The sequence below is a fragment of the Antechinus flavipes genome, chromosome 4, assembly GCF_016432865.1.
Source record: "Antechinus flavipes isolate AdamAnt ecotype Samford, QLD, Australia chromosome 4, AdamAnt_v2, whole genome shotgun sequence".
Lineage (NCBI taxonomy): Eukaryota > Metazoa > Chordata > Mammalia > Dasyuromorphia > Dasyuridae > Antechinus > Antechinus flavipes.
In genome coordinates this window covers 7,539,909-7,554,003 of record NC_067401.1, presented here as the reverse complement: position 1 = coordinate 7,554,003, position 14,095 = coordinate 7,539,909, and the positions used below count along the sequence as shown (strand labels likewise).

The 14,095-nt window shown below is 43.5% G+C and overlaps 1 protein-coding gene across 23 annotated transcripts in view; it reads right to left on the bottom strand.

Annotated features, from left to right (window-relative positions):
• Window positions 1-14,095, bottom strand: part of LRRFIP1 (LRR binding FLII interacting protein 1) — a 180,441-nt gene that overhangs the window by 56,684 nt on the left and 109,662 nt on the right. For 15 of the 23 annotated variants that reach the window (XM_051999238.1, XM_051999217.1, XM_051999218.1 and 12 more), the window contains exons 4-6: window positions 8,041-8,088; window positions 6,039-6,083; window positions 5,306-5,356 (exon numbers count right to left, since the gene is read on the bottom strand). The exons of 6 other annotated variants lie outside the window; for them this stretch is intronic. In XM_051999238.1, the coding sequence (XP_051855198.1) occupies window positions 5,306-5,356; window positions 6,039-6,083; window positions 8,041-8,088 (144 nt within the window). The remainder of the gene's footprint in view (window positions 1-5,305; window positions 5,357-6,038; window positions 6,084-8,040; window positions 8,089-14,095) is intronic. 2 more of the 23 variants (XM_051999223.1, XM_051999226.1) reach the window with 1 other exon arrangement.

The window sequence follows — 14,095 nt, the reverse complement described above, 5'->3', positions numbered from 1 at the left end:
AACTCTAATTTTGAGTCTGGTTTTTTTTTTTTTTTTTTTTTCTGCCAGAGAATGATCTTTGGATCAGAAAGGATGAACGAAATTGGCTAACAGGAAATGATGCCCAAGATAAGTAGGGAGAGGGTAGAGGTCACCTAGCTGCCTTTGATCAGATTAGCTCCCCAAGTCCAGAAGAACTCATACATCCGAGGATATATGACGGAAACGGCTGAGTCACTGTGACTGATGGCTGAATGGCTGCAGAGAGTGGGAGAGAGGCCCAAGAACTAGAGGGCAAATCTTGTCTAACTTTCAAAAAAGGCTAAAGAATGATCATACAAGCTGGAAGTCAATGATCTTGACTTGAATTCTGGGAAAATGTTACCAACATGATTTCATGAACATCTAGTCATGTCAGATTAAACTCAATTGCCTTTTGATAGAGACTACATTGGCAAAAGAAGCTCACATGGTAGATTTAGTTTTTCTGGAGTTGAACTAAACATTTGATCCACTCCTTCATGCTATTCTTACAGAAGAGATGGGGTTTTGAGGGTCTTACTATTACACAAAAGGCTGACCCCGAGAATGATTAATTAGTGGCTCAATTTCAACCATGAAGGTACTGCCTGGAAGGATGACAGATGTGTGCTGGGAAAGCTGTGCTGTTTCCCATTTTCCTCCATCACTTGGAAAAAGGAGTGGATCATGGACTTGGCAAACTAGCAGACATTACAGATGAGTAGCTGATATAATGGCTGAGAGAAAGCGTCTGGCTTCAATAAATTATACAAGAAAGAAAGGCCAAATCCAAGAAAGTCAAATTCAACAGGGCTAAATGTAAATTCATCGAGAGGACCAAAAATTCAACATCACCAATGTGAGATACTGCTCCAGAGAGAGTATGGATGACAACTGTGATGGGCTAATGGATGCCATGGCTGCTTAGAAATCTACTGGCTTCAGAGTTTAGGCGCCAAGCATCCAGTGCCTCCTTTGAGACAGATGCTGTGCTAAGTGGCTGAAATCAGCATTAAAAGACATAGATAACAGAATAAATTTTAATCCTATCTGTACTACCTACAGACCTGAATGGGCTGATCCCAGCAGTAATTTACCAGGCAAGCTGCCGAGACCACAAATTTAAAAATAGTTGCTAGTTTTCAGTGATGGAGAAAATTTCTACCTCTAAAGTCCCTCCAGGGATAAATGACTTTTATCTCTACTTCCCCAAAATTCAGGATTAGGGAGACAAGAGTCTCTGCTCTACTCTACCCTGCTCAGATATCATCTGTTGAAATGTTATCCGGTTCTGGCAAATTTTAAGGGCAATGGAAAAGTGGAGAGTATATGCAGAAGGACAATCACAATGGCGGAGGGACTGGATGTCATGCAGTCTGAGGACAAGCTGAAGGAATCAGGATATTTAGAGAAGCGATGACGTGAGATAGAGGGTGGGAAGAGGAGACAGTAGAGAACTGTCTCCAAATGTCTGAATGGCTGTCCTGGGGAAGAGGAGTCAGCCTCCCATTCTTCTTGGTCTCAGAGGGCAGAACCAGGAATAGAGAAAGAGGCTGCCAGGGAGGATGGGGATAGGAGAGCTCAGAGATACAGATTTAGGCTCATGGTCTGGAAAAAACTCTAACTGGACAGAGCTGTCCAAAAGTGGACTTGGTTGTCAGTGGAAGTAGTGGGCTCCCCCTCACTAACGGGCTTCAAGCAACTGCTGGATATCCACTGTCAGGTACGTTATAGAAGGGATCTTTGTTCAGAAAAGGCCCTTAGAGGCCCCTCAAAAATCCGAGAATGATTCTGGATAGTGCTTAATGCACATTTATCGGTATCTAGGGAAAGGAACAATTCTCTTCTTAAGCACAGTCCCATGAAAGATCCTCCTGAGAAATTTTTTCCAGTCACATGGACAATAGACCCCAGAAACTCTAGGAATGGGGCTCAGTACTGGGCAGGGCCTGGCTCACTGCGCCTCATCACACCCTCTGTCCCTGGGGAAGAAGCCTGCTAAGTCAGCTTCCTTGGGTAATTGATAGGGCATCATAGCAGTGACCACAATGACTGCATTGCAGTTTAAAGAGATTCCTCCTGCCCTCGAGCTGTTATTTTTCATCAGAGACCAAATGAATTTTATTTTGAACAAAGACAAGGATGGGAAAAAACTTAATCAGCTGTCCAGAGGAAAGCTACTTGCTCAAACTTACTCGCAGACAAGATCCTGAAAAATTTTGGAGTAGTCCTGAGATATCTGTCTCTTTCTGCAACATATGAAGACATTATTGGGACAGGGAAAGCCCTAGAGGAAACAAGATCTCAAGATGGAAAAAAGGACCAAGATGGAGCAATCTCCTCATATCACGAATGAAGAAAAAAGAAGGCCAGATCTCCCAGACTTTCAGTGTGGTACCAGGAATGGTGCTCTAAAAAATGTTACAATTTGCTCAACTAAATTCACTTCCAACAGAAATAAAACGTTTGTTCTAGCTCCATTCAAAAATTTAAACAATTTAATCCTAACACCTCTATTTCCTTAGCCTCAGAGTTCAACTTATGAAGAGGGTGATAGAGCATTTGTCTGGGCATCTAGGCGGGTTAGTTTGTGACTTGCCCAATTTTCTGGAGGAGGAGCAAGGGAGATTAATGAGCTGTGGCTAAGTGATCCCATTGGCAAATAATGAGTTCCCTCAGTCTATTTTGGGAAGGAAATCCAGTCCTTATAGTAACCAATTATACATCACTGTCAGAGGATCACAGATTCATATATACAGAAGCATGTCCAACATGCCCATTTTATAGATGAGGAAACTGAGGCATAGAGAGGTTAAATAACTTTGTCAACTTCACACAGTCAGTCGCGAAAAAACATATATTGGACTCCTATGAACCAAACACTGAAAGTATGGGAGGCAGAATTCAAGTCAGATCATCCTGAGTGCCCAGAGTTCCTTCATAAAGGAAAGAGCAAGATTTCACTCTTTGTTGTTCCAAATAGGAATTTAGGATTAGGTTCATTTAGACATAATAATCACTGATTCCCATCAAGAATTCCGTAATAACTTCCTTAAAATCTTTTAAGTATAAGTGGCTACAGCATTTATTACAGTCCCTCCAGAAGGCACTACTCAAAGCAGGTCAGTTGCATTTCCCAACACCACTTACTGTCTTTGAAGAGATTCAGCAAAAACAATCTCCTCCCATTGGGGACAGTATGTTACAAGACACGAATCCACCCTGATACCTCACCCTTACCAGTGAAGATGGTCACCATTTGTCCATACTCAGAGGATACTTGAAACAACCGAGAAAGATGGTACCCACATGACTTTTTAGGGCTATAAAATTTTTTTGACAGATTTTGATGTAGTCTGAGGGTAGCAGAGAGATTTTAAGTGTAAAAACAGGATCAGATTGGTGAAAAAAATTTAATCTAGTTCATCAATACAATACACGGGTTTATTAAGTGCTAATCTTTGTTATTACAGATGAGATGTGACCTTGTTTCAAAAAAGAAATATACTAGCAGGCACCCACAGGTCAGTTTGCTGACTTAAAGAGGAAATAAAAACATCTCAGTTTTTCCATTTCAAGTCTCAAAGTACATTTGATGTGATCAACAAGATTTGTGAAGATTTATGAAAACATTATCTCAGGAAGAAAAAATAATCAATTCAAGTTTTAACAGGCTAAATAATCAACCACCTATCTTAATTAAGAAATTACATTATACTTCATTAACTATGATATAGGCTTTTTAGGTAAGACCAAATATTGCTTGGTTCCTATTGTCGTCATACAACAGATCCAATTTTCCCCATTTTACTTTAGATAATGGACCCGGCAAAATATTAACAGAAATGACATATTAGATTGGAAGGCAAGGACCTGGGGCGAATTTCCTCCTTACAATCCAAGAAACTTTGGAGAAATCACTCTCCTTATCTGTAAAATGGGAGATAACGGACTGCAGGATCTCCCAAGCCCTCTTGGTATTCCAAATCCCATGATCCTCTGAATCTTAAAGATACTATCTATCAAAATGTCACTCAATAACAATTACTTTACAGGATTCCATTCTACAGCAAGTACTGATGAAAGCACTTACTCTGCAAACATGAGAAAGCAGAAACAAAACAGCCCCTGCCCTCCAGCAGCTTACAGCCTGTCCTCCCCTGACAGAGCCTTTGTCCAAATATGTCAGTATCCAAGATCTGCTCTAGACACAAGGCTAGTCATCACCACTGGCGTGTTCAAACACTGCTGAGGCTTCTGCAGGCTCTCTGGACAAATTAGGAAAGTATCTGGCATCATTCACGCTCCAAACCATAATTCTAGGTTGGGCTTGTTTTCTTAAGTCGGCAAATGTAAGCTACAGTTTCCTAGTAAAAGACATTTGAAAGTATTTGGTGTTCCTGGTAACTTCTCCAGGGCAACAACAGAAACAGAAGGGAAAGAGATCAAGTGGCGGCTACAAAACTGTGCAGGAACCACAAAAACAAGAGTTCTCGGTGCCAAATCATGAGGGAGGGCTACTTTAACTTCAGTTTGTCAGCCGACTTTTTTTTATTATTGGTAATTTGAAGCATTTTATTCATATAACTATTGATGATTAAAATTCTTTTGGAAATTGACCTTTTATCTACTGGGAAATTGTTCTTGGTCTTACATATTTGCGTCAATTCTCTATACAGCTGAGAATGGAAATGTTTATGTTGATAAGTGGATAAGTGGACATTTACTTTCCCCCTAATGGTTTTTAAGAAACCTTTATATGCATAACATAAATGCACTTGAAATAAGAGAAACCACTGACTAAAGGGAAAAAAATTGCATCAAAAATCAGTGGTAAAAGTCAAACTACATACCTAAATCTCTCCCTATATATACACAAACACATATAAAATATTATATAATATATACATATATATTCAACCTATTATATGGACCATTTCACTTGCATGAGGCAAGGAATATTTGATGGAACCATTTTTTTCCTACTCAATGGTTTTTTTCTTATCCTAGCTGCATTGATTTTGTTCAGGAAAAAAATTTTTTTTTTCAATTTCAAGAGGTACTGGAGCAGAACTGTTCCTCATAAAGAAGTGGATATGACCATCATTGATGCTTCTCTATGTTACCTGTAGGGACATGCAAATAGCTTGGATACAAAGGATTCTTTATAATGTGATTCATCATGAGTATAACCCTGAGGTTGGATTAGGAAACCGAGAAGTAAAGATTTTTGAACTTCTAACGAGAAAACAAAGTTTCTACAAAGCGTAAGTAAGCGTGCACACTAAATAATTTGGTTACTAACCCTCAGGCTTCCGCGACTACCCACTGACATGCGTTCATCTTCATCAGAAGCCTATTGGAAAAGAAAGGATGAAAAGAAACACATGAAATGGTAGAAATAACACAAGTGATGATATCAATGCCAAAATCTCAGTGGGAAACAAAGCAAACCCACTGGCTGGATTTACAACAGAATCGGATTTGATTCAAGCTAATGATTAAATGGATAAAATTCACGAATCAGGTGAGTGACAGATCACAAAGAGAGCGAGTATCTTTATTCTCAAGGAACAAAGCAGATGGATCCCAAATAATCCATCGGCTCTGCCCCACTGCCTTGGTACATACCTGTTTCGATCTGATTCTGTCAGGATCTACTATGCTCATTTTCTTGAAATGAAATTACTTCACGCAATGTGGTAACTTATAAATACACATATTCAATAGATCATAAAAACAATTCTTTTTTCATTAGGCAAAAAGATAACATGGGGAAACACACACAAGCTACCATCCATACCTTGTTAATAACCAAAGCTCCCAAATGTTTCTAAAAAAACAACAAAAAATTAAGGCAAAACGTCCCCAGCGGCTTCCCCAGTATCAGCCTAAGTCACGGCCCACACTCAGCCACGAGATCAGTCACTTCCTTCCAAGAGGACCATGGAAGTAAATGTTTACTCTAGCAACCACAAGCACAAATAAGACATCGGTTCTGGGCAAAGACCGAAGGAAAGAACAAAGACCGTACTAACCGATGGATTTCTTCGGAATCTATGAGAGTATCGCTCGCTCTCTTCCTAACGAAGCAACAGAAGAAGAAAGAACAGTAAAAGATTGAAAGCAGAAATGTCAGAAATGTTTTGGGGAAAAAAGAAACCTTGATATTTTAAGGTAGAATCTTAATGAGACAAAACAGTGGGGCTAACTTCCCTAAGAGAAAGCTATAATCTGCCTCTTTCTTTCTTTCTTTCTTTCTTTCTTTCTTTTTTTTTTTTTTTTTGGGGGGGGGGGGAAGGAGGCAACATAACATTTGTGCTACAAATGTCAATCACCGTTGTTTTTTTCCTTCCTTCTTTCCTTCCTTATTTTCCTCTCTATCTCTTCCTTTCTCTCTGTGTCTCTCACTCTCCATGTCTCTCTCTCTCTGTGTCTTTGTCTCCCTTTTCTTTATTTTGTCAAGTAAGAGTTTGTGCCACAAGCCTTTATTTATTTGAGTTACAGTGGAAGACCCCTGACAGGGATTTCAGGGGCAGTAAAAGCAGCCACATATGGCAGCACTTCTTGTACTGAACAAATGCTAAAAGGGATCAGGTAGAACCTTAGTGGAGGCAGGCAGGACTCCGCACTCTAGTGTAAATTACCCAGCAGTCAGTGGGCAAGTATACCTGGATACTAAAATTAACTGGCTTGGGCCCATTCATTGGCCACAGCCCTTACAACACTTTGCTTGTTTAGAATAGAGATGCCCACATTTCTCCTGGAGTTTGTTGACAAAGGCACAAAACATTTTTTTCCTCTGCACTAATAGAAGCAATCTGCTTTTTCTTCTTCTTTTTGTGCTCCAGAAACTGCCCTGCTGTCTCTCACACAAAGGGCTGCCATGATTTTGTGAGAAAAATTTAGTTTTCCTTTCAAAAACATTTGTATACACCCCACCGCAAGATGAAGGGCTGCTCCTTCTCCCCAAGGGGCTTTGCAGGCCTAAAGATTAATTACTGCAAGTCATCTCTTTTTGCAGCAGCAGTTTGAGAGGGGCCTCTGTTCACCCAGAAGTAATCATGAGAATGGGAAAGTTCTGGTTCCCCACTAACGATTTACTTCCAGCAAACATGGGCCTGTGGCCTGTGATTACAATGGCACAAGGATCCCTTTCTACTAAACCTGATCAGTATTTTAATGTATAATATTGGAGAGTTGAGGGTGCCGAGGGGAAGGGGTACAGGAAAAGGGACTGATTCCATAGGTTAGACAATGACCCGATGACTTTTACGGATCAGATTTTCTTTTTTTCCTTCCTTTTTAATTTTTCTTAGAATCACTTTTCAAGTTAAAAAAACTAGACAGCAGAGGGCCACCCTCACCTGCTCATTCCCAGTAAAGAGCTGGCTTCTTTTAAAAAACGTCCCAAATCCAGATTCTTTTTGAGTTGAACTCACCTTGAGCTCTTTCCTTGGCTCTCTTTGTACACTGAGTCTGGTTCAAGTATAGCTATGGGGGCGCGGGAGCTTGGGGCCAAGCGCTCAGTGGGATCTTTGCCGAGTCTCTAATATTGGGACGTGACATGTCCCGAGCTTGTTCCCAGTCACCGCTAGAAGGATCTATGTGAGCTCAGTTTACAAAGCTCTACGTGGGGCTTATTTTGTGGAGGAGGACCCTGGGATTGGCCATTATGACTGGTCTCCTGACCATTCCTGCTGCAATGAAATGATCAGTTATTTTCACCCCAGAAACTCACATAAATGAATAATAAATGGCCTCTGTTTTCTTCTAAATGTCACCATTTTTGCTTTATAATGGGGCTCAATGGATTTTCTTATAGGGGAGTCTTCCAGGGGAGGAAAAGGAAAGAGAGATATTGCAAAAACAATTCCGTGAAAAAACCCGGCTTTCAGAATATCTGATTACTCAGGTTGCCACAAGCCTACTAAGAAACTCATCAATCTTTAAACTCAGCTCGATGTCAGGGAAGTCCTACATTATTAAAGGGAGAACAATTAAATGAGAAACTATTGTGGAGTTTTCACAAAAGCATACCATCCACTGCTCGATGTCACCCCATTTTGTATCCAGCCCATAATATTTCTAGAGACAGAAAGGAAAGAAAATTAGGTGAGAGACATCAGCGCTGTACGGCGTCCCAGCATGCAATTCCAGAGCGCTGCTCTGCCCACCCCACAAAGCCGGGGAGGAGAGAACCACGACGACTCCAGCCAGCATGCTACACTAGCAAACGGCCTGGCAGGGTCAGGGACGGGCCTTCCCCGCCACCCAGTCGGGGGGAGTTTTTGGTCGGAGGAGCCCCTGAGCAAAAGGATGGCCCGTCTGTCTCCTTTTTGTGTCAAGAATATGCAGAGGAAGTAAGAAGCTCCTTCCCAAGTCCCGCTGAGGTCTGGGGGTTAAAAGGAAGGCATCGTTTCAAGCAAACACACGGAGCAAGATAAGCGTAAGCCAAGAGCTGCTATTGGGTCTGGGGTTCACCAGCAGAATGGGGCAAGAAAGGGTTAACGAGCACCCCGCGGCCTTCCTGGTTGAGCCTCCGCACACACGGCATCTCAGTGTCAAAATCCCCGCCAGGAGGAACTGACCAGGACGTTTTATCAGATGCTAAGAAGGTCTAATTGCCGCTTCCCTTTCTATCTGAACCTGGGGTCCGCTGAAGGGGGAAATGGCGTCCTTATTTCCACAGAATTGGTTTCCTTTGTGATTCTGTGTATTTCATTCTAGGCATTCAAAAACATAACTGAGAAGGAGCCCATAGACTTCCCCTGAGTGTGCAAGGTATTCCTCCAGCTCCCAAAGGGTGAAGAATCCCAGCTCTACAGCAAGAGTGGAATAAAGCGGTGAAGGCCCTCAGCACGAGTCCCAAGTGAATCTTCTCCACTCCTGATTTTGCACTAATTAAGGGGGGGGCCGCCTGTGGAGGAGGACTGAGAAGTGGCCGATGACCCCCGGACGGGGCAGAAGAAGGAAGCTGCAGTCCTAGGACTGATCCTCTTCCAACAGACCGGGCAGAAGCAAGAATTAAGCAAAAAGTTGGGCTGATGTCATTGGATAAGGGTTTAAGTTGGAGTGAGCGACTTCCAGGATCCCTTAGAAATGTGTTTCTAAATTGTTCATTACCTTTGACCCTGAGTGAGTGTGTGTGTGAGAGTGTGTGTGAGAGTAGGAGTCTCTGTGTGTGTGTGAATGTGTGTGTGTGTGTGTGTGTGTGTGTGTGTGTGTGTGTGTGTGTGTGTGAGTGTGTGTGAGAGTAGGAGTCTCTGTGTATGTGTGAATGTGTGTCTGTGTGAGTGTGTGTGTGTGTGTGTGTGGGTGTGTATCTGTGTGAGTGTGTGAGTGTGAGATTGTGGGTGTGAGTGTGTGTGAGAGGGTGTGGGTGTGTAAGTGTGTATGTAAGTGTGAGTGTATGTGTGTGTAGGTTTCTGTCTCCCCCACCCCAGGACCGTGTGATTTGAGAATGAGTAAGTCCCGACCTCTCCCGGCCCACGCTCGGGGACCGGCCGAAGCACACGGCTGCTATTTTTGGCCTGGCTGCTGCGCGGCGGCCGGATTACAACCTCTCTGTCCTAAAATGGTTGGATTTCTTTCTTTCGGTGACAATGGTAACAGGGAACGCGGAGGAAAAAGCCAATGGGCTGATGTAAATGGGATTTAAAAATACACCAGGATAGAGACCAGAGGAAAAGTCCCAGGGCCAAGGCCTGTGAGCCTAAATCCTCCTTCCCTGGAGACGCTCTGGCCACTCTCACAGCAGATACCGGGGGAGGGAAGGAAGCGGGAGGTGGGGCCTGGCCAGGGGAGGGTCTCGCCAAACGAGACCTGGGATTCTGAAGACGACTGCTCTGCCATTCCCTGCCCCAGGCTCGCTCCCGGTCTGGAGCCAAGCAATCTGCTGCCCTGGGGTTCAGGTTACACATCCGTCCAGCAGGTTTATCTGCCGCCCTCACACGGGCCTTGGAAAAATAAGAGGGGCGGCACAGAGGAGGGAAACGCGAGGCTATTATAAGGAAGGCGCCCTGGAAGCCCCGAGTGTCACGTCGGAGGCAGGGAAGGGATTTCGGCTTCCCTTTGTTTCTATTTTCTGCCTCAGCCCCTCGTGGCCGGCTCCATTTGCAGCTGACCCATCTCTATTGTTAATCTCTAACATGAAATGGGCAGAAGCTCCTCCATGTAGGGCCTTCTTTGGGGGGGAAGACCTGGGTTCCAATGTCACCACTAACACACACGTGGGACCCCGAGAGAGTCCAGACTAGAGGCCTCCTGATGATCCTGAGGCTGTAAAGATAGAGCCAAATTTAGGTCCTTGGAGCTCTAGTCACTTACACTGTTTGCCTCAGTTTCCCCAACTGTAAAAGGGGATCACGAAGCTTTCAGAAGAGATAACATGTGTAAAGCACTTGGCTCAATGCTCAGCACGTAGTAGGCACTTAACAAATATTTATTCCTTTCCCTTCCCTGCTGATCCTTTGACCTTTAATGAACTATGGGTGCTGACAATTAAATAAATATAATTTAATTATTTATTGATCCTTCTAATTAATCAAATAAATTAACGATTAAATTATAAAATAAATAAATGTATTTAGATAAATAAATAAAACTGGCCCAGGGCAGGTTATGAACAGTTTATAAACAACTATAGTTATCCAGATGCAAAGAGGGCTAAAGGGGAAACTGGTGAGATAATTAATCACAGTTTTAGATATTGGTTTCTAGTGCCTTTTTTGGGGGGTGGGGGGAAAGAGATAACCTTTCAAAAGAATGAGATTTTAACAAAATCATCGGCAGAGCATTTAATTAGAGAAGCAGAAGTCCAGATCAGTCCCACCTGTGGATGTGAATCACTCCTGGAGGCATCTGCAATCTAAAGTTGACCCAATCCCCGGCCACCAGGCTCCAGGGCCACCCAGACCACGATTAGTAGGGAAAGAGCAGGAGGCTCCGAGTGGCCCCCAGACCAGAGCGCCAAGGAGGTCAGAGGTGAGTAGCAGCGACAGCAGCCCAAGCGTCAGAAAGTGCCCACGCTGGGATTAGCAGTGAGACAGGCAGGACATGCAGGGGAGCAAGCCCAGTGGGAGACCAGAGGGATCCAGCTTTCAGAAACAGTTTGAGTTGGCCAGAAGCAGCTGGCAATGACCAGAAAGCGAGCCTGACTTCGGAGGCCGCGTCCTAGACAAAGCTCGCATAGGACGGCGACAGCGGGATTTTCTTCAGAGCATCAAATTCCAAAATCTACTTCCTGCTGGGCAACTGCCCCACGTTATCATTCTGGCTGTGGGCCTAAGAACTGTGTCCGTGGCCACGGTCTAGGCCTGTCCAGCTAGCTGTGGCCCCAGGGCAGGGCCTGACCCTCCCTTGGCCTCAGTTTCCTGACGTGTAAATGATGGGATGGAGATGTGGTAGAAAGAGAGCTGGATCTGGGGAGAGGCAGCTTGGGATGGATTTGCAGCGTGGTGTGCCCTTGGGCAAATGGTGGACAGGAGAGGATGGAGAAGAGAAAAGGAAGAAAAGAAGGAGGGTGAAAAGGACAGAGAGAGAGATGGGGGAGGAAAAGAAAAGGTGGGAAAGGGAGGGAAGAAAAGAGAGAAGAAAAAAATGATGGAGGAATATAAAAATGAGAGAAAATGAGAGGCGAGGAAGGATGGAAAAAGAAGGAGAAAAAAGAAGTGGTGGGAAGGAGGGGGGAAGAAGAAAGAAGAGGAGAAGAAAGAAGAGGAGAAGAAAAGAAGGAAAAAGGAGGAAGAGGAGGAAGAAGAAGGAGAAAGGAGGAGGAGGAGGAGAAGAGGAAAAAGAAAGAAGGAAGAAGGAAGAAAAAGAAGGAAGGAAAAAAGGAAGAAGAAGAAGAAGAAATTATCAAGACAAGCTATGGGATGACGATTTCAGGGGCTGGCACTTAGTTTCAGTCTAATACTCTTACTGTGTATACAGTCTTTTCACCCCATTTACCACGTAAGAGACGTCTGTACTTAGAGCTGCTCAGGAGCAGTTTGTTCTAAGTGAATTCTGCCCTGGGTGCCAGAAAACTTGACTCCTTTTCTCATGGAGCTTCTCCACAAAGCAGGCCCAGTAAGCAGTGAGTGACCCTGAGGCTCATTTGGTCCTGGCTGCTCCCAGCAGCACTTTTGCTCACTCCCTCGAGTCCGGTCCAATTATGATCCTATGACTCGTGATTTTTGCTGGGCCAGATTGTTTTAGGTTCCTTAACTGAGGATAAATGAAAACTTTAAAACTTCCCAATCCACTAAACCACAGGTAAACACCCGTATGCAGGAAGAGAATAAAATGGACCTGACTGAGTTCTCTATGAGGAACGTGACTCAGCCTTTGGCCAGAAGACGCCAGCTTCTTACGCTTGGGTCTCAATGAGTGAGTGACTTCATTCTGGGTAACATTCGGACTGACTGAGTTCTCTCTGCAGCTCCTCTCAGAGGAGGCGATTCAGCCTCTTCCTCTCTGGAGGACTTTGGAGTTCACAAAATGGGAGGATTCAAGGTTGAAGCAATCATTGAAAGCCACCATCTTTCTTCCTGCAATTTCTTGAAAATGAAATGGGGGAGGGGAGGAGGAAACAAGGGGAACTGGTTCATTCTCTAGTCAGTAAGTACATCTCTGCTCGTGTACTCGGTAAGTATAGTTGCTCATGTACAAGTACGTTGCCATGATCCCAATGTAAAACCTGGAACTGATTGCTCTTCAGCTAAATTGATGGTCTTATAGGTATGGCCCAGGTCACACAGGTATTAATGGCTTTCTTTTCACTACAAAAGGAAGGAATTGTGGCTACTAAGCAGCACGTTTCATCCAGAACAAATCACTCCAGATCAACCTCACTGCCTTTCTGGACAGCATCACTAGACTCATTAATGGAAGAAATTTCTCGATGAGACTCAACAGGATTACAGCAAGGCATTCGACAGGCTCTCACAATATCCTTGGGAGAAGATTCAGGGAAACGGCCTCAATCAATGTCACTCTAGTAGGCTCATTGATCATTCCTGGGGGCTGTGTACTGACCCACTTTTAGAATGTAACATTATCTCTGTTTTACTGTATTTTGATTTTGTTAAATATTTCCCAGTTATGTTTAAATCTCACCTTTGCCACTCATGGCCTAAATGACAGTACAGTTAGGTGAATTTGGAACTAGTCGAATAATCAAACGTAAAGTGACATCATCCTGAAGGTAGGTCTTTAGCAGAGGATCACAAGAATCTGGTCTTGGTCCTACTCTGTTTAATATTTGATTAATGACTTGGATAAAGTAGAGATGACAAATTTGCGGATGACATTGAGAGAAATAAGCAATAAAATGAATGCTGGGATATCAAAAAATACCAATGAGGCAGATGAGAATAGTGACTGGAATCTATTATAAAGGAACCTAACAAGAATAAATGTAAAATGTTACCCTTGGGTCAAAAAATCAATTGCATTTGTACAGGATGAGAGAGAGTTGATTAGCCAATAGTTCACATGAAAAGATATAGGGGTTTAATGAACTGCAAACTCAGTGTGAGTCAGCAGTGTTATGGAAGCCAGAAAAGCAAAAGAAAGCTTAGGTTGCATTAATTAGCAGTCAAAGAATGTCTTGATTGAGGGATGGGACTGTCCTGCTGTATCCTCCCTGGTGAGAAATGTGTATTCAGTTGAGGGTCATGTTTTAGGAAAGATGAGTACCCTTTGAGGAGTTCCCAGCCTCAATCGGGGCCTAGAAACCATGCCTCAAAATCAGTTCACAAAACTGGGAATATTTGTCCTGGAAAAGGGAAGGCTTGGGGAAGGATGTGAATGCTGTCTTTGAACATCTGGAGTGTGATGAAGAAGCAAGCAGCAATTTCACCTTGTAAGGAAATTTCTCCTTACAAAGGGAATTATCCCAAGGGAGAAGTGAGTTGCCTCTATGAATGGAGATTTTAAAACAGAGGCTGGATGACCATGATCTGGGCTGAGGATAGAAGGAGCTTTTGTTCTGGCCCTCCCCGTCTGGGACATGGTCCCTTCTGGCTCCAGAGAGACGTCGGTCTCTTCCGGCTCTGGGGTGCCAGGATTACTTTTCCCATTTTCTTTAAGGCAGGAGGAGGAAGGAGCA